The sequence below is a fragment of the Denticeps clupeoides genome, chromosome 4, assembly GCF_900700375.1.
Source record: "Denticeps clupeoides chromosome 4, fDenClu1.1, whole genome shotgun sequence".
NCBI lineage: Eukaryota > Metazoa > Chordata > Actinopteri > Clupeiformes > Denticipitidae > Denticeps > Denticeps clupeoides.
In genome coordinates, this window is record NC_041710.1 from 27,820,748 (window position 1) to 27,839,907 (window position 19,160).

Consider the following 19,160-nt stretch of genomic DNA (forward strand, 5'->3'; position numbering starts at 1 on the left):
CTCGCCGAGGCAGCCCCGCGTCACCTCGCCGACCAATGACGTTCCCGTATACTGGACGATGCCCGGTGACGTCACGTGATTTCGCGTTCGAAGGGATGTTCAATAAGGAGGTCGTGTTTGGTCAACACAGGCAAAGTCTATAAATCTAATTCATATGTCATTTTATTTACAGGTTTATTTGCGGGGGACTGTAGTAAAACTAAATGAATACACAATTAATTACATTTCAATTGTCTGGTAAAATTGTGTTAGTGTAGCTGTATTAAAACTCATTGCATATCACATAAACAAAATTAATGCGTATTATAAATGCGTATTTGTCTCTGGATTTCTGTATGTTTAGAATGCTTTTAAGCGCTTCTTGACTATGGTGCGCAGCGCGCGATTCTAGTGAACACGCCCTCGACTTCTTGTGCAACTTTTAATACTGACCGACGTGGTTTTGCATATTTATTTTAGCGTTTGTTTTCTGCTGGAATATCAATGAACACAGTCCTACACAGTTAAAACTTCATATTAATAACACAATATTAATTAATGTAGTAAAGCCGCGAGCTTTTCTTACTTCGAGGTGCTTTGCGACGAATATGGGTGTTTCCACCGGAACATTTATCGGTCGGACAAGTAAGGTGCACTTCGCCATCGTCTGTAAACCGACCTGAGCTGGAGTCAGTTGAAGGATCGGTTGCCTAATAATCGATGGTCGATAATAGCTCGTCTGGCAACAATATATGCGTTTCATAAACTGCTGAAGGTTGCAGAAAGGTACGTTTCCCCATTAGCCGGTCGTGGCTACTTGGCTAGCCAGGTCACTTCCTCACCTGGCTGTGGCGGCGTCTCGGTGATCACGTGGCTTCGAGGTTTATCTTGATAAGTAAGGAAGTGCAACAGATACCAGGGCTGTTTGGTGTCTTAACAACCGATGTTAGCTACCCGTCACTGGCAGTACAGTGCGACGGCAGCATGAACTCTCACGCAATGCCGCCCAGTTCGTCTGCGGGAGAAAGGAGGACTAGTCACGGAAATCAAGGGCCGGTGGGCTTAATTTGGTCCGCTTTTAACGACCTAACTAACCTGTCTCCTTAGTTACAGACATGGCTGGACCAGTGAGTCTGGAACTGGACCCAATCTTCCTGAAAGGGCTGGGATACTTGCATTCAAAAAGTAAAGACTCTGCGGAAAAGCTGAGAGCCTTGCTGGACGAGTCCTTGTCCAGAGGGAGCGACTCAACCTACCGGACAACTCAGAAGGTTTTTTTTATCATTTTTATCAGTTATGTGGCTTGACAGGGTTGAATGTGTGTTAGTGTGGTTCTTGTCTCTGTCCAGGAGGTAGATCAAGGCAAGGCCTCAAGTGCCAAGGTCATCAAGCAGGACTCCAAGTCGTCAAGTTCCTCCTCGTCCAGTAGCAGCAGCAGCAGCAAGTCTGGCGGCTCGGAGAAGATCAAAAAGGAGAGCGAAAAAAGGCCCATCGAAAAGGTCTTTTTATCTTTCCGCTTTGCTGTGAAATGCGAAAATGTTTTGGTAATGTTATAAAAAAAATTGTATTATTATTTTTTTATTTAGGTTAGAGTAACAGAGATATTAGATGGACCTGATCCGCCAAAGAAGGCCCGTACAGAAAAACCTCTGGAGAACCGATCTTCCCCTATCACCGTTCCAGCCAGCAAGGAGCCTGCCCTGCCAGACTTGTCCAGCTTTGATGAGACCAGTGCTGATATCTTTGCAATGGAAATGGGCCTGGCCTGTGTTGTTTGTCGGTATGCATCCATACAGGGACGTGAGAAGCCTTGTGTGTCATTTGCACTGAACTGTCAACAGTCGTAGACTTTATTGTGAAATGTTGTGTAACGCACAGGAACTGGATTGATAGTTTCTGAAGTAGTTTATTATCTTTTAGACAAATGACAGTCACCTCAGGTAACCAGCTTGTGGAGTGTCAAGAGTGTCACAACCTGTACCACCAAGACTGCCATAAACCCCAGGTGACGGACAAGGACGTGAATGACCCCCGTCTAGTATGGTACTGTGCCCGTTGCACTCGACAGATGAAGCGCATGGTAAGACCGGATTGCATGAGAACCACGGAAGTATTTCCCATTAATAGCAGTGGAATAAACCTCTTTTAATCCCAGACTGTGTCCATAATCTGCCACAGGCCCAGAAAACCCAGAAGCCCCCACAGAAGCCGTCTCCCACCCTGACATCGTCTGCCCCGGTGGCAAAGGACACACATGTGAAAAAACCTGAACTGAAACCCAAACCAGAAGCAGCGAGCACATTTCAGGCCTTCAAGAGAACAGAGGTCAAGGTGAGGTCGTGAGCAAGATTCTTAGATGAATCCCAAAACAATTTGAGTCGTGCACATCTGCATTTCTGGGTTTTCTCCAGGCATCAACAACAGTATCATCAAATCCTTCAAGCAGTGGAAGCACCTCACAGCCAGGCAGTGGCCTCACCGGTTGGGCCGCTTTTGCCAAGACATCCACAGCGGGACCCTCCAGCACCAAGCTTGGCTCCTCGGTGCAGAGTGGGGGGAATAAACCCACTCCTGCTCCACCAGGTGCAAAGCCAGTGGGACTGTCAGGGTTGGCCAGCGCCAAGTCAGGCCTGGCTTCCAAGATGCCTGGCAGCGGTGGAGGCAACAGTAATGGGAACAACGGCTCCAGCACGGCGCCTTTGAAGCCGCCTCCCCCACTGACCTTAGGGAAGCAGGCGCTGAGCCGCTCCTCCAGTGGGGAGAACCTGGGCAAAGTGACTGTGGCCGGGTCTTCTGGCAGCGCGTCCTCCCCTGGAGCCTCATCCTCCAGCGGTGGTAATGGAGGCAATGGCAACCTTGGAGGCAATGGAGCTTCTGGGGGCAATGGTGGAAACGGGGGCAGCAACAACAATGGAGCGAAATCATCGGCTGACGGTAAAGCGCCCACCTCACAGGAGTCTCAGCTCAACGCCATGAAAAGGTTGCAGTTGGTGAAGAAGAAAGCGGCACAGAAAAAGCTGAAGAAATGAAGCACCGTGAAAGCGCGGATTGGGTATGAGGTGTGGAGCGCCAGAGCATTACGAGAACATCAGTGAGGATCTAGTGGGGGGGGGTGAATCCCCTGTACAATTTACTTGAATTTTCCTGAATAAATGCTGCTGGAATAGTGTGGAACCATAAGTCTAAAATGCTTTCTGATTCTGTCTTAACCAATCAGTACACTCCAAGTAAATAAATGTCTTGTTTTTAAATATGAAATATGAAAGCAATTATTTTCTTTGTGAGTGAGTTTGAAATCTAGTACACTGTTACGACACTAATGCAGTTAGATAAACTTTTTTTTTTTGCCGACTGCACCAACCATGAAACTGACACTGTCTGAAACTATTTTCAAAGCAGGCTGGCCTAGCGGTGGTGGCCTAGCGGTTAAGGAAGTGGCCCCCGTAATCAGAAGGTTGCTGGTTCGAATCCCGATCCGCCAAGGTGCCACTGAGGTGTCCATGAGCAAAGCACCGTCCCCACACGCTGCTCCCCGGGCGCCTGTCATGGCTGCCCACTGCTCACTCAGGGTGATGGTTAAATGTATAGGACAAATTTCACATGTGATGTCACATGCGTGTCACATGTGACATCACTTCACTTTGAATATCTGCAGTTGCAAAGATCACAGTACATCGCATTCATCGGCAACATCTTTATATTCAGTACAGAAAAGTTAGAGGCTCTGTATAAAATACACAATTTGGGATAGATTTTACTTAAACTCTGTTTAAATATAATTTCTCTGTATATATTTATTTAAATACCTCTGCTTTACACTACAAGACAGACTGAAGAGCATTTCGGTGATGAGCTTCATTCAAGTGTTAAACACTGGGTGGGTGTGTGAAGTGCAAAAAAAAAAAAAAAAACAACCTCAAGTGCAACATTACTTTACACTTATACAGTCAGAATCCATGATGAGGAGACCACTTCATGTTCAAGCAGGGTTATTACGACACATATCGCTTCTGCGATATGCAATAGTAGCTTGCATTTGTTTCCATAATACAGATGAAATCCATGATCGGCATCACTTCATATTGACACAATATTACAAAAATACACATAGTTATACACACTTTGACATCATGAGCAGGAGTTACATTCTGCGGCTCCCTCTACTCATCTTGCTTTGCATAGATTTTCACACTCTTTACAGAATCCATGATCGTGATCACTTCATATCAAAGTAAGAAGAATAAATACATACACAAAGCTGTACATGTTACTATTGCATTGTGGATAGAAGCCCATGCTGTGGGCTCATACAACAACAGACAAAATCTGTGACTATGATCACTTCATATTTTAATCTGTGCATAAAACACATGGATATTGCTGTCTTGTGCAATGATAAGTGCACTTACGCACAGCCGACAAAATCCATGACCATGGTCACTTCATATTTCCAAAAAATGCTGCACTCTAACGGATGGATTTCCACACTGCGGTAATTCTATGCGTAAGACATTTTGCCCAGGTAGTTGGCTGGCACGTAGCCTTTCTGTCCATTGGCCTCAGCAAGCCACCATTCCTTGTTGCCTCCCAGATCACAGAACTTAAGGATGCGGACGTGCTGATACTCCTGGAGGGTCAGCTCCTGCTCACTGCGGGCTCGGAAGGAGTACACTGCGTAAAACTGTGGAGATAACCGGCGGGGGCGTTATTAGGGATCTAATAATGCTCTAGGCCTCTCTACTTGGTGGTGTGCTTGGAGGACGGCTGCCCAATGAGCCGTATTAATTCATTTGAAGAGCCCTGTCGTGTCTCTGAGCCGTGGCAATATATTGATAACCAGCAGATGGTACTGTTGGTTCATCGGTGTACTCCTCAAGCAGGGTCTGGCAGAGACCCGGGTTCGAAATGAACACTCCTTAATGCCGCCTGCCGACGGGTGAAAACGATGTTTTCTGAATGCCCACCAAGGTCAGAAATCCCGGATGCTGACTGCTGAACTACTGACGCGCAGCCTGGTGGTTTTTAATACAGTGCTTCATAAATATGATATTTCGAGTGTCATGATATTTGATTGATCTTGTTTCATGACAGACCAAAACCTGTTCAAGTTTAGTTGCCCTGCTCTGTGTTGGTGGCTCTCTAGCTTCCTCTAGTGGTACGTTGGGAGACTACGAGGCGGTTGTTAATATTCACAGCTGCTGCAGAACAGTTATTATAATCACTTTTGTTGACTGCTGCACTGACAGTAGATGAGAGACAATAACAAATATTCATTTTAGGAATGAATTTACTTTCTGTGTTAAAGTTACTGTACGTTTAATGACAGTCGTAATGGCAGCAGTTGGAAAGCCAAGTATCTTCTAAGGTTACGCCATTCATCATGTTCTCCTACCTATGTAATAGCTTTAATTCTGTGGAATAGGAAATAATTACAGGCATGCTGCTCCTTGGCTTTGCAGTATTATTACCTGCTTTTTATAGTAAAATAACATATTATCAACATTGCACTGCTATATATCTGCAGCAAATTGTAAAGTGAACAAAAACAATCATTTTTTTGCATGTCACCAGCTATATAGGCTTTTAGCAATCTAGACACTACATTCTTACCTGCTGTTCCTCATTGGTCTCCAAATCATCAGCGATCTCTGGCTGCTGCCCCTGCAGGCCGGAGAGGGCGGAGGTGCTTTCGGAGGGCTGCAGGCCGAAGCCGCGCAGGCTGCTGCTGCTGCTCACCACAAACAGGCTCAGGTTGTCAAAGTCGTCTTGCTGCTCGACCTCGCGCTGGGGGTTATAGGGCTTCAGGAAGGACGAGTACAAATACCCCTGCGTGCCTGCCACACACAAAGAGGGGTCTGTGCCTCAGTAGGATGTGGAGGAAACCCAAGCTTCACTTGGTGAGATTAAACAGGAGAAATAGGTTGGCAGCAGAGGATGGACAGGAATGTGCACATTTTTTTTTAGTTTTCTACACCTATATTTATCAATATGACTGCACCATCACTATGTTAATGTGATAGAATATTGACAATTCGGGAAAGTTAAAGCCTCAAGGGTGCACAGACAGATCTGCTGACAGTGTCAAACCTTTGATCTCTAACTCATGAAACTTATGCTGCGTTGAGAATTGCAAGCGGTCTGTCGTTTGCTTTTTTTTTTTTTTTTCATGACCTCTGGGGAGACAGGCGTCAGCTCAGTGTAGCTCTGCTTGCTGTGAGCATAGGTGCATTCACCATGGAGCAAAACATTACAGGGAGCTGGACCTGTGGAGAGGCAACGACCCCAAAGGAACTAGTGTAGAGAATCGTGACGTTGCAAAACCCCACGGGGAGTTCGACTTGTCAGATAAATTAGCTGTTGTCTATCAGGGCTGGACTGATTGAGTGCAGTTTTATGAATGAAAAGCAAAGTTTCATAACCTGCACTTATGCCTATAATGCTGCAGTCACAAAAATAGTTTCTTGTGGTACTACGAGAAATGCACAGGTGATTTATTACATGTATTCACAAAAGTAATAGACAATCCCTAAGGGGGATTGGTGCACAGAGAAAAACACGAAAATAAAATAGTGTAAAATAAAATTATATACATATATGTGACATTTTTGGACATTTGTTAATCTGTATATAATGTCCAATATATATATATATATATATATATATACACACACACACACACACAAAAACGTTAATACTTACTGCCAGTGTCCACCAACCAACGGCTGCTGCTGCCCAGTGGGTCCCTATTCTCCAGAAGGGCCACCAGTTCTCCCTCCAGCAGGCTCACATCCTGCTCCTGGCAGGCATTGCAGTTGCGCTTCAGCTGGTACAGTTGGTCGGTCGCAAACTCGGCCAGCAGCCTGGCCCTGTGGTCTTCTGACTGACGCTGGATCTCTGGGGCCTACAGCAGAGGGCACAAGAGATCCCGTCAACCAGGCCCCTTAGGGGCTGCTAACAAGACCTCATGGGTGGGGTTTGTCCTTAGCAAGGGCTTTGAAGGAACCACACATGGAGGAAACCACACTGGAGAGCGAGTTGCAGTGCACTGTTTAAATATGAGCTTTGAGCTCAACACCCAATCTGATAATATCCTTCAATTTTAGCCTTTAATTGACTTCTAATTGGCTTAATTAAAAAAAGCGAAAACCCAGGGACATGAGAAAGACGGTGAAGTTAGTCTCTCACCTGGAGCCTATTAGATCTCCCCGGTGTGATGAATTAAAAGAGATTGTGTTTAAATGAATAAAAGATGATGAAAATCCCCTCCAGGGCAATTTTCACCTATCAGGGTGTTATCATGCCTGATGGGTTTACGGTTGACTCAGCGAGGTAAAGGAGATCTGGACGCATCGAGGAAGCTCCAACTCACCATTGTTTTTTTAGTTTTCTCGAAGCTCACTTTCCGTTCCATTAGGCGCTGTGAGTTATCCTTGACAAACACAAGGCTACCCAGCTCCTCCATGATGCTGTTCTGGACCTCACTGATATTTGACAAAGGTGCCTGTAGACAAAGACATTGAATTACAAGTCTGTGCATAGTTTATTACGATTTGATTGTATTATTAAAATGTGAGATATGCTCTATATTACATTCTGGGGATGCAAAGCATGTTTCTGTATAGTATATGAACAAAATAAAGCAAACTTGGAGTTTATTCTTGATTTCTGATTATGGCAATGTTTTACATGATGGCAGTTTGATTAAAATGGAAGGTTGAGGTTTCCTTCAATTTTAGACACTGATGGTGGTTGAATTTGCAAACAAGTTGCGTCAAAGGGTACAAAACACTTTGCAATGCACTTGGACTTGCTGATCTCTCATTTAATCAAAAATATATTGAATTAATCTCGGTTGAGCTTTCAAGGTCTTTATCTAGAGTTTTGCATGCCCTTCCATGGTTAAAGGGCAATGACTCTTAAGGCACTCAAAGGGTGTGATCCAAAATGGATCCAATCTGTGCACTAAAATCAGGTCAGACTCCACTGTGCACCTTGCAAACTGACAGGACTCAGTATCACATTCATATCATGTCAGAATTGTACAGCAGAAGTATCAATGGGGCAGTGGTGGCCTAGCGGTTAAGGAAGCGACCCCGTAATCAGAAGGTTGCCGGTTCGAATCCCGAGCCGCCAAGGTGCCACTGAGGTGCCACTGAGCAAAGCACCGTCCCCACACACTGCTCCCCGGGCGCTGGTCATGGCTGCCCACTGCTCACTCAGGGTGATGGGTTAAATGCAGAGGACAAATTTCACTGTGTGCACCGTGTGCTGTGCTGCTGTGTATCACATGTGACAATCACTTCACTTTAATGCTGTAGGTGGGTCTTCTACAAAAAGTGGGGAAGAGTGGAAATTTTTTTTACAACTCCCATAATCCTGGCTAATGGATTATTATTATTTATTAAATTCTCACTATTAGATGCTGGATGGGGGGACTCCTCTGCATGGCCGAGCCCATTAACTCCTTCAGCAGCGCCACCAAAAAGATCATGCAATTGTCCAGGATGGTCCTTGCAGCTGCATTGAACCTCTGCAGCTCTTCCACCAGCTGGGAGTTGAGGGCCTGGTAGTCACGTCCTGCCTGACACTGATCTTCACAGGGAGAGATGGTGGAGGACCGGGTTTCCAGACGGCTGCAGTAGTCCAACAGTTTGTCGTAGCGTTTATGGATGAGCTTCTGCGGCGAGGAGAACATGCCTTGCAAACAGGACAGAGGGACCAGCACCAGACGTTCCATCCTCTCTTTCTGGTGAAAGATTGAAATAAAATAGATGTAAAATGTTAACTGCGATTTAAAAATGTTCCATTAGGAAGCAGTATGAATCCAGAAAACCTGCAATGTGTGAAGTACAGAAAAGATAAGAATATGACATCCATTATAATATCACTACTAATCGTGTCTTTGAGAAACCCAAGCAGTGAGAAGTGTTCTGCCTTGACCCTGCTTAGAGCTCCTTAGCCTTGATAAGTATATAAAGACCACTCACAAAGTGCTTGTATGGGTCATTGCCATTCTTCGTCTCAGGAAATCCATTGGTGTCTATTCTGTCTGGGTCCTTCATAATGTTTTCCAGATCACGGACATGCTGCATTGCCAAAGATGTCATCTCCTTCCAAAGAATGTTGGGCAAGGTCAGCATTAAAATCAGCCTGATGTAAGGAAACCTAAACTTCCTTTACAGACAGGTCATTTTTACACATGGCTTCTCCTGTACAATAGAGGCATGTTTATTTTCATTACATGGTAGATTATCTATCGGCCGCTCCAACCTTCATGAACCACACTGCCATGTGTATGTACTGTAAACAGCTGAGTAAAAAACTGGTCATACTTGTGCCTGTTGCAGGTAAAAGCAGACGTTCTTGACAAGCTGCCTCACCGCTTTCTCCAGACTGCGGAACAACTTCTCCTCTTTATCAAAGGCCTCATCCCTGACCTGCAGATAGAGAGCGAGTTCACTTTAAGCAAGAAAATACCCGGCACCACAGGCATGGCACCTTTCAATAACATTGTGATGTTTTTTTTTAGTATTTAAGAGGTTTAAGAAGCAAGTTTTGATGTTACACTGCAGTGTGATTATAACTAATTATGTTTAATTTATGTGAAAGTGAAGTGATTGTGAAAAACTGCACAACATACGATGTACACAATGAAATGTGTCCTCTGCTTTTAACAGTCACCCTTGGTGAGCAGTGGGCAGCCATGACAGACGCCCGGGGAGCAGTGTGTGGGGATGGTGCTTTGCTCAGTGGCACCTCAGTGGCACCCTGGCGGATCGGGATTCGAACCGGCAACCTTGTAATTACGAGGCCACTTCCTTAACCACTAGGCCACCACTGCTTTAGATAAAAATGAACCAAAAAAAACAAACACATATGACCTGTGGTTCCACGCCTGTAAGGATTTTAAGGTAGCTGGTCAGCCTGTCTGACTTCTTCCTGATGGAATGAATGTTCAACTTGTTGAGCTTGCTCTTCAGGGTTCCTTCATCGTCGCTCTTCTTGTATTTCATTACTGGTGAGCACAGCAATATTTCAACATTAGTTGATTCACATGTCGCTGAATAGTGTTTTGTGTTCACATTTTACCTTCTATCTCAGCAACAGTTCAAATTCCTTAAACCATGTGCAGGTCCATGATCAAAAGTATCTTCTTACCAATGTCTTTCCTCCGTCTAAATTCATTGATGTTCAGGTTGATGATTTTCGTGGTAGTGAGAGCCTCGTGCAGAGAGTGGATATCTGGATGGTCCTCAGGTGTTGCCTGACATAGCTCGTCCAGTAAAAGGGGGTATTTCATAATGCGTTGGACTGGTTTGATGAGCAGAGAGCCCATGTCCAGCAAGTTGGGTTTCCCTCTAGATCAGATATTATATTGCTATAAATAACGTTAAAGTTTAATAGTTACAAAATGCAGGATAACAGACGATGGATACTTACTCTTGATCATATATCTGCCTATAAGGGAAAGCGTTCAAAGGAATTAGCGACTTCAGAACAAGCATACATTTTATAGCCAGATAAATAAGGATATGTGGGATAAAAAATTACTTGAGGGAACTTATGCAGGCCCTGAAATGCTGCTGTATGTCCTCTTCATTTTCATATGACTTGAGCAAAGTGTTGGCCTCATCGTGGTGGTAACAATATATTTTATAGACGTCCTCCAGCACTGCTTTCATGTTGATGAATATTTCCCCTTCAGAGAAAAACTACATTTCAGATCTAGAAAATTTCCTAAATCTTCATCAAGACAGTTTTATTTGTCAGCCGTCATGATGAGAGCAGACAAATGTTTCCTCAAACCAAACGGAGCACTGGGCTTCATCTCTTATTGCAATCCAATCTCAGAATCTAGAACCCAGGTTTGTGCTCGCTGTATAGAAAAATACCTAAAAGTTGAGCTTCTGGGTCGGACTCAGAAGTGGCTTCCTGGAGCCGGAGGAACAGTTCAGCAGAGACAGCACACACGGACTCCATATTGGTGAACAGTCGGTCCACGTCTACCACCTAACAAGAGAGGGTCCATTCATGACACCACAATGCAACCACCTACATTCAGAGTGAGTTTGATTGTTGCACACTGCAGTGTTTTTGTAGTGTTACTATAGTACTCCTATGCTTAATTAAATAGCATTAATGTCGGCTGCAATTTGTAGTGCAACCATCAGTACCTGCTTTTAGTAAACATACCACATTGAAGCGTCCTTTAAAAATAAGCAAAGGCAAGCAGAACCCAGTGTGTAGCTAAATTTGCCTAGTCAACACTTTTGTGGGTGTGTGGTGTACCTGGACCTCCCGGAGAGGCTGGAGGACTTCTTGAATGCAGAGTTCAAGGTCAATCTGGTAGTCCTTCTCAGTTTTCACTAATTCCTCAATGACCTTTGACCTCTTGGCCATTTTTCTTTGCCGAATTTCTTCCGAATCAAGAGTTGGGGACGTGGGTGAGGCCAGATCGTGGGGTGCCATTTTCTCTGCGGAGAACACCCAGAGTGTCAGAAAGACGAATCTACAAAAAAAATTAGTTAATGACTTATATTTAGAACGAGTATTCATGACAGCTGTTTCAGCCATGAATAACTTAAGCTGATATGTCTGATATGTTGACATAGATAAGCAATTTTTGTGTTCCATGCTGGGTATTTTAAAAGAGAAAACCTCTACAACCATATATATGTACACCCTTCTACCCTCACACACACTGGTGTCAACAGGAACGAATCCAGTTTTCTGCTTGCCTGACATCCAGTGGTACTGCAGCCTGTTGTTATGCAGACCTAATGGTTCTGACTGGATGCCAAGCACCTTCATTAGAATTGCAGTCAGGCTCTGTGCCTTTTTTTTCTCTCCATCCTTTTATCTGCCTGCACTTTGCATCTGGGACGAGGCCTAGGCATGTATTCTGGGAAGAGTGATGTTTCCTCGCCGCCTAATCGCCTCTGTGCAACGTTTCCTCCCTTCAGACAAAAGGCAGACGGAGAGAGAGAGAGAGAGAGAGAGAGAGAGAGAGAGGAATAGACAGACATGCCCTGGTGTTGGGTTACGGAACTCATCGCCACGGTGATGTAATGTTAAAGCTTGGCTCCATGTCCGCCAGCTGAAGGAAGTGCCTGACAGCTGCACCACACCTTTAATCAACAGACACATACCCAGCATGCCATGGTCGAACTAGAAGGGAACAGAGACATTATGCAGCCTCATTACCATTTCCTTTAACGAACTGGTTATGTCCATTTCCAGTTTTTGCCATTAAAGTTGTGCCATGCATAAGCTCTACAAAAGGGTGCTGTGTTGATAAACTGTCTGTTGATTTATGAATTATGACTGTTTAATCTGAACAGTTTAACTTCTAAAAATAATCAGCATTTTTATATCTGAATAGAGACAAAGGCAAAGTAAATATACTAGGTAAGGGAGCGGACCTGTAATCAGAAGGGTGCCGGTTCAAATACCGAGCCACCATGGTGCCACTGAGCAAAGCACCGTCCCCACACACTGCTCCCCGGGCGCCTGTCATGGCTGCCCACTGCTCACCAAGGGTGGTAGTTAAAAGCAGAGGACACATTTCCTTGTGTGCACCGTGTGCTGTGCTGCAGTGTATCACTATCACTTCACTTTCACAATGGCATTTTGTTTTATTAACATACATTTGCCATATTTGTTAGATAGAATGGAATTGATATGCTTGTGTTTGTAAATATAAATGATTGCCTTCTGGCTTTAAAAAACAGACAAAAGAGACAAAAGAGACATGATCTGTCAATCTAACTAGAGAGGAGACGTCTGAAAAGCATACGACCTCCCAACCAAAGTGTTGTATTACCATAATTTCTCTTTTTCAGCCACCACAGACATTCAATACTTTTTTATGTCCCAAATTAGGGATAGTTCATGTTGCACTGGATGAGTTGTGGGGAATATATAAAAGTAAGCAAGCTAAGAAACGATATCAGATAGGTGCCATGGTGTCCGTAAACCAGTAAATTCATCAGGCAGTCACTGCTGGGAAATGAAGCCTCTGCCCGTGAGAAAGTTCTATTAAAAGCAGTTCCTTCCTGCAGAAAAAGAGAGTGCATGTGCATGTATTTCACAACAAGCTCACATTTGCTTGTGCTTAACAGATTTAATTTAGGCTGACTTTGCTGATTCAAGTGGCTGCCACCGTTCCTGTGAAGTTTAGTTCGCAGAGTTCCCACGAAAGAGGATATGGGCACAGGACTGAAAGAGGTCTAATGGAGAACACTGGAACACAGTCCAGCCAGGTTGCATATCACCGGCAGGAAAATTGATACTTTGAGGCAGAGGGTTTGGTCTGAAGAACAATGGGATTGAGATTGATTTCTGCCACCGTCACTGACAACTCAGAGTGTGCCCCGACTGATTTAAACTGTGCATCTGACTTTGGGATGTCCAGAGCACCCAGAAGCTATCGAACGAAACGTAATCTCCTTTCACCACGTTAGCACTTGGAAAAAGCGGTGGCCCGTCTGCTGAAGGCTTTTCTGAGAGCTGAGTGGTATTGAGCTGTATCGATGTGCGCTTCAGTCTCCTCTACCTCGTCACCTGCCTGCCCGATCTGCTCCTGCAATAACAGAGCAACAGTGCCGGGACTCATAAAGCACACAGATTCACGCATGCACCAGCATGAGGGAAAACCTGTTCTGCGGTTATTAACAATACGCCGCCATGGAAGCACTGTTCTACTGACATGACTGACTCATAAGATTCCATTTTATTCCGGCAAGCATCAACTGCTGACAACCGGTAACTGGTCACTACCGCAGGATTTTGGGCAGGTGCTCAAGGTTTTCTTTGTCAGACTGACTCCAAATGAATGATATAAATAATAATAATTATAATAAAGCATCATTATTCTTTTCTGCAACAGATTTAGTTTCTGATAGCCCTGTAAGTAAGTAAGACCTAACTGGGCAGTTTTTTGCGTGACGGGGAACTTTAATGCTCAGGAACTTCAGTGTTTCCTCATTCGGTGAAGTCATACCTATGGCAATCATCTCTATAGCAACAGCTTAGAGCTCATTAACACTACGGATTCTAAAGAGACTGAACCTTTGCTAGTTATTTATCAGACCCACAACATTTCTAATTCTTTGTGCAGTAAATGTTCACAATCAAGACGGTGGCACAAGACTGCCACGGCCAGGAATTACCATAACTTCAGAACCCGACAGCAACAAATAACAGCAAAACGGAATTTGCATTTTTTACTGATATGTATCTGCCTGATGAATACCCTGTTTTATTCTATGTTTACCGCATTTTCCAACAGTATTAAAAAGGGCTTTTGAGGGTTTGCAAGTTTTAGTAAACTAACTACGCAATGTTGTAATGGAACACCTCTCTTGTTTACTTCAGCAGGACCTGGTGACCAGAGCTTCTCCAAAGCACTGAGGCCAGCTTGCGCTTTGCATATGTGACATCATCCCAGTGGGAATTGCTCCAGCTCAGGCACATAACAACGCAACAGGTGCTTAGCATCATCACATACAGGGGTATCTCCATGGCTGCTGGTGCCACATAAAAGATCCAGTGGAATCTGAGATGTCTGAGAAGCTGCTGAACGCTATTGTCTGCAGAGGGGGGGTGGGGGGTTGCAGGGTTAAATTTAGAAATGGTGGAAAGGTAAGCACACAGAGAACACAAAGTATTTACCTCTGAGTTTGGCACTGTACTCTGTTTTATCTGACTGGCTCCTCCTCACCAGTGTCCCCAGGTTAAGGTAACCTTTGGTGCTGTCATCATCCACAAGAGTGTCCGTCTTTCTCCTCTCCTGTCCTCTGCCAAATAATATTTTTCTTCTCTTTATTGTTCTGTCCTTTGGCTTCTTGTCATCTCTGTCCTTCTCAGCCCCGCTTGCCTCTTTGGGATCCATGTTATTGGCCCGGCGGACCCCCGGTGCTCTCCCAGGCCAGGCTGTTGTGGCAAGTTCCAGGCCAGTTCCAGTGTGTGCCTGAGAAGAGCAGCAGGTGCACTCCTGCTGAGTACACTTCTGCCTGCTCCGCACAGGTAGCTCCGCCCCCACAACTCTTTTCACTGCCATACCTGCCACAGGAGAGAGTCCTGAACACGCCTACCGCCCTGCACTGCTATGCGTTGTCACTGGAAACACCCATATCCACAGAGAGGAGGCAGAGGACAGGCAGCATGAGAACGAAGATGGAAAGATGGAAAAGTACATTACTCTATTGACCCAGAGTACCTCAAGTGGGTCTAATTATACCAAAACCTCTGAAACTGACATGAAAGTAGCATATACAGGAAGACTGTGTCTCACAGAACCTGTATTTGCATATTTTGCTGTGCACAGTGAATGTGAATAAGAGAACAATGTTTTTTGCGCATGTGTTCTCAGCATCTGACTGGCACTCAGAACTCCCTCAGCATACGCCCAGAATCCCAAGCAATTTGTTGCAAATTAACAGCTCTCCTGCCTCCCGGCCTTCATACCATATTTACCTTTACTGCTAAGTGTGATGAATGAAGTGAACATATGGTCCACTGTAAAAGCATTTAAATTAACTCTGGATTTTATTCACTGTGACACACTGACGTGAACCCAGCAGGGGACGTTCTCACTTAAAATCAGCCATGACAGACACACCCAAAGGGGACTGTATTATGTTTTTACTCAGCATGCCTGACTTAAGAACAGGGATATCTCAGCCAGAGCTACAACAGTAAATGTTAACGCACACAGTGGCATCTTTGGAATTAGAACTGTATCCACCTATGAGTGGATATAAAAAGTGTTTTTGGATGTAAAAAAAATTAGTCCTCAATACAAATGACAACATTTCTAAAATTTCAATAACCTGTGCAGTTCAGTTGAATTTGAATGGGAAAGTAAGAAAATGAAAAGCATAAAATAATCTGGTTGCATTAGTGTGCACACCCTTAAACTAATACTTTTGTACGTTTTTTATTTCTATTGTACATAGAACAGCAATCATGTTCATTTGTCATTTGACGCCATGGTGCGTCAAACCCACTACTTATAATGAGTCTCTTTAAATCTAGTGTAAACAATGGGTTAACAGGAAAATGGTAAGAGCACAAGAAGAACATTTGGCATTGCTTTTGAAGATATGCTCAGAATTTTTCAAGACGACTTCATCAGTTATTATAAACATGAATGCAACTTTTAATTTACATAAAATAAAAAGTTGCAATTCAAATGTACTGATTTAAGAATATGACTGTGTTGCATATTAAATAGTTATTAACTTGTTAAACAGTGAAGTCATAGTAAAAAATCAAAAGATAAGATATGGGGCAGTAAAGGTACTTAACCAAACCCACAGCAATAAGTGTTTGGTAAATCTGTGACAAAACTCCAAGATATAAAATACTTCAAAGACAAACACCAAACAGCCATGATGACTATGACTGCATACTTTATCTGTGCAGTGTTGTGTTTGGATTTTATTTCTTTGGCTTCAGTAAGTTAATGTTGAACAAAGAGGTGGGATCAGTAATGACCTCATGTTTCAGAGGAAAATAATGGTCAAGGGGAAAAAAAGCATCACATGTCAAACAGGATCATAAAATGTTCTGAGCCTTATGTCAACAAAGGTGAAAGCAGTGTTATCAGCCATTGTTATATTCATAGTGGTGACCTATTGGTTCTTCTAAGTTGTCTGCAACAGGAAAGTGTTATTAAAACCATGGCTGTATAGCAAAAGCATGCTTAGGCTTATGTCCTAGCCATTTCTATTCTCCACATGGAAATAAACTGCTGATGACCCTCCCAGACATGGTCACTTTGTGGGGTGCAGGAATAGGCTGCACTAGTTGGGTGGTGACAAAACGTGAAAAAAGGGAATGTAATATTCTACATTCATGTTCATACTTTGTGATGGAAATGTAGTCTCAAAATAGTTCATCAGTTCAGCAAGACAGGTAGACACCATTCATCGCCTCCATTTCCCTTTCAGCACTCTTCCAACAATTCATTCACGTGAAACAGTAGTAAAAGGGGCGTCCCCTTGATAGGAATACAATGATTCACGTTTCACACTGATCAAATCTGGTTAGTCTGGTATTGTCACATTCTACAAGCTATGACAATGGGATCCAGAGGTACTGCATTCCTGTTGAGAATAATAATTGAGGATATTCTCATATCCTCTTTCTTGAGTAGGCCCATTCAAACTATACGCAAACTATACTGATCTTCTGTGGACCTCAAAATTCTATTTTTCAATAATAAAACAATCCACAGTATGTTTTTCTGTTGTTTTAGTATGTTTTTTTTTTTATTATATCTAACAAGCATCATACTTCTTAGAGCGCACAGGACTGTGTTTTAAACACGAGCATACATGCGGGGACATGGACAAACATACTGTGCTTTCCTTATCTAGGGTCCATATCTCAGGTAGCCTCTACCCGTAAGCCAATAAGCTTGTAAGGCACATCCAAGTAGCCTTCAGGTAATGGCTGAGAGTAACCTTAGGAGCAGAAAATCCTGCTTGCCTAAAGCTTTTCAAAAGACAATTGTTTGTAGTGCTACAGGCTTAACTTATAAGGTGTCTTTTGTAGTCTGCAGTACGCAGTCCGGATCAAACATTAACCATTCCACTCACTACATTACTAAATAGTTATGGGAAAAGAACATTATATATTATACAGCACGGTTGGTTGTCCGGTGCTTTATAGTCTATAGTCACATTAGGCTATAAAACCAGCATCAGTGTTTGTTGCCATGTTTCACTTCATACCATAGTGTATTCTACTACACTATGGAATATACACACACACACACACACACACACACACATGATGGAAACAAAAGTACCACAATGAGGATTTTAAGATGTCAAAAAATCTAAAGTGTAGCAGAATATGTAATTCTCTTACTTTCAGGTATGAGGTGAAATAAGGCAACAAACAGCTCAAACACACATTGTGCATTGTAGGAAAGGTCCTGGTGCTGGTTTTGAAGCCTAAATGTGACTATAGGCTATAAAACCCCGGACAACCAACAGAAGAAAAAAAAAAAAGAATGCCTGTTTACAGCGTGCTAGGCACAGAACTGCAGATAAGGACTTGAATGTGCAGGCATAATTACTGCTTCCTAGACCATTACACCCTTCTGGATGTGCTGGAAATGGCGGAATACAAAAGGAAGGCCCACAAAGCAGATATCCCGTTACTATGGAGACCATTATGAAGATGATCAGAGGCAGCGCAGTGCCATATCGTCACTTTATGGCGGTACAGAAATAGGCTGCGCTAGTTGACGGTGGGCGGTCATCAGCGACAAAAGACAGAAAAGGAGAGCGAGAAAAAAAAAAATCAGCTCTAGACGTGTGTAGGACACTGTAATATTCCACATTCATCTTCAGACTATTTGATGGTGCAACTCTAAGAAATATTTAGATCTGTGTTTGTTGTAGCCAGCATGTGACGCGAGGTGAAAACGCCCCGCATGATCTGATGTAACTCCAATATTTGCACAAGCGGCGGCTTCACACTCGTGTTCCAAAGCAAACTAAACTCTGGAGACACTAAGGTGGCCATGACAATTAGTGGCCTGGCTGTTCTGTGTTTGGTGTTCGCGTGTTGTCCCCAGATTCATGTGGGTTTCGTCCAGACTGGGTATATTTGATGGTGATGATGACATGAGTTTATGCATGATGGTTTCATCACCAAAAAATGTACGAGCACCTTTCGGGGGGGGTGGTAGTAGCCTAGTGGGAAAGCCACTCGCCTATGAACCAGAAGACCCAGGTTCAAATCCTGCTTACTATCATTGTGTCCCTGAGCAAGGCACTTAAGACACTAAAGAGACTGTCCCTGTAACTACTGATTGGATAAGGGCTTCTGATAAATGCTATAAATGTAAATGCAAAAGAGTGACAGAAGCAGCGTAGCTTCTCTAGCGCCTTGTTTATTAATGGGTGGCTGTGAGGATGGCCATTTTCTCATAAACGTTGTCATAAATGTCAAAGCGCCAGTAAGAAAGGACAATTCTGCCCATTGATGTCATGCTTCGGCGCGCCACTGTCGAGCGCGACTCCTTCATGCGCCCTCGGCTGTCAGCCATTTTCTCTTGGCAAAGGTCGCTCGCCGTCTTCCATGTTCTCCTGTCGGGCCGGTCTTCCCGCGCCGGCCGGCAGGGGGCGCTACGAGACCGGGGCCGAGCGCGGTGACGTCAG

The 19,160-nt window shown here is 43.9% G+C and overlaps 2 protein-coding genes across 12 annotated transcripts; one reads left to right on the forward strand and one right to left on the reverse strand.

Annotated features, from left to right (window-relative positions):
- Positions 1-91: 91 nt before the first annotated feature.
- On the forward strand, positions 92-3,237 carry ints12 (integrator complex subunit 12). Of its 4 annotated transcripts, none has more exons than XM_028977311.1 (7): positions 92-130; positions 1,093-1,250; positions 1,329-1,478; positions 1,566-1,759; positions 1,900-2,059; positions 2,158-2,310; positions 2,391-3,237. In XM_028977311.1, exons 2-7 carry the CDS (start codon positions 1,095-1,097, stop codon positions 3,006-3,008), a joined length of 1,431 nt encoding a protein of 476 aa, XP_028833144.1. In that variant the 5' UTR covers positions 92-130; positions 1,093-1,094; the 3' UTR covers positions 3,009-3,237. The 4 variants fall into 4 exon arrangements, with proteins under 4 accessions (XP_028833144.1, XP_028833145.1, XP_028833143.1 ...); XM_028977312.1 differs by lacking the exon at positions 92-130 and adding an exon at positions 219-765 and having other exon boundaries at positions 1,087-1,250; positions 1,332-1,478; XM_028977310.1 differs by lacking the exon at positions 92-130 and adding an exon at positions 219-765.
- Positions 3,238-3,658: 421 nt separating this feature from the next.
- On the reverse strand, positions 3,659-15,007 carry arhgef38 (Rho guanine nucleotide exchange factor (GEF) 38). Of its 8 annotated transcripts, none has more exons than XM_028978681.1 (15): positions 14,702-14,835; positions 14,489-14,570; positions 11,269-11,453; positions 10,872-10,989; positions 10,531-10,678; positions 10,420-10,437; positions 10,138-10,337; positions 9,861-9,994; positions 9,312-9,416; positions 8,967-9,089; positions 8,393-8,725; positions 7,349-7,480; positions 6,679-6,880; positions 5,590-5,813; positions 3,659-4,660 (listed from the first exon to the last, which is right to left on the reverse strand). In XM_028978681.1, exons 3-15 carry the CDS (start codon positions 11,446-11,448, stop codon positions 4,478-4,480), a joined length of 2,100 nt encoding a protein of 699 aa, XP_028834514.1. In that variant the 5' UTR covers positions 11,449-11,453; positions 14,489-14,570; positions 14,702-14,835; the 3' UTR covers positions 3,659-4,477. The 8 variants fall into 8 exon arrangements, with proteins under 8 accessions (XP_028834514.1, XP_028834518.1, XP_028834516.1 ...); XM_028978685.1 differs by lacking the exon at positions 14,489-14,570 and adding an exon at positions 13,435-13,561 and having other exon boundaries at positions 14,653-14,777; XM_028978683.1 differs by lacking the exon at positions 14,702-14,835 and adding an exon at positions 14,653-14,670.
- Between the last annotated feature and the right edge of the window lie 4,153 nt (positions 15,008-19,160).

Bases quoted from the DNA above. Each gene is read 5' to 3' on its own strand.
- ints12 (XM_028977311.1), top strand. From the start codon at position 1,095: ATGGCTGGACCAGTGAGTCTGGAACTGGACCCAATCTTCCTGAAAGGG. The intron at 1,251-1,328 runs GTTTTTTTTATC...GTCTCTGTCCAG, and splicing joins CCTACCGGACAACTCAGAAG to GAGGTAGATCAAGGCAAGGC. The intron at 2,311-2,390 runs GTGAGGTCGTGA...GGTTTTCTCCAG, and splicing joins TCAAGAGAACAGAGGTCAAG to GCATCAACAACAGTATCATC.
- arhgef38 (XM_028978679.1), bottom strand. From the start codon at position 14,872: ATGGATCCCAAAGAGGCAAGCGGGGCTGAGAAGGACAGAGATGACAAG. The intron at 9,417-9,860 runs GTCATATGTGTT...CTCTATCTGCAG, and splicing joins TTACAGGCGTGGAACCACAG to GTCAGGGATGAGGCCTTTGA. The intron at 7,481-8,392 runs GTGAGAATTTAA...CTTTGTCTACAG, and splicing joins CCCCCATCCAGCATCTAATA to GCACCTTTGTCAAATATCAG.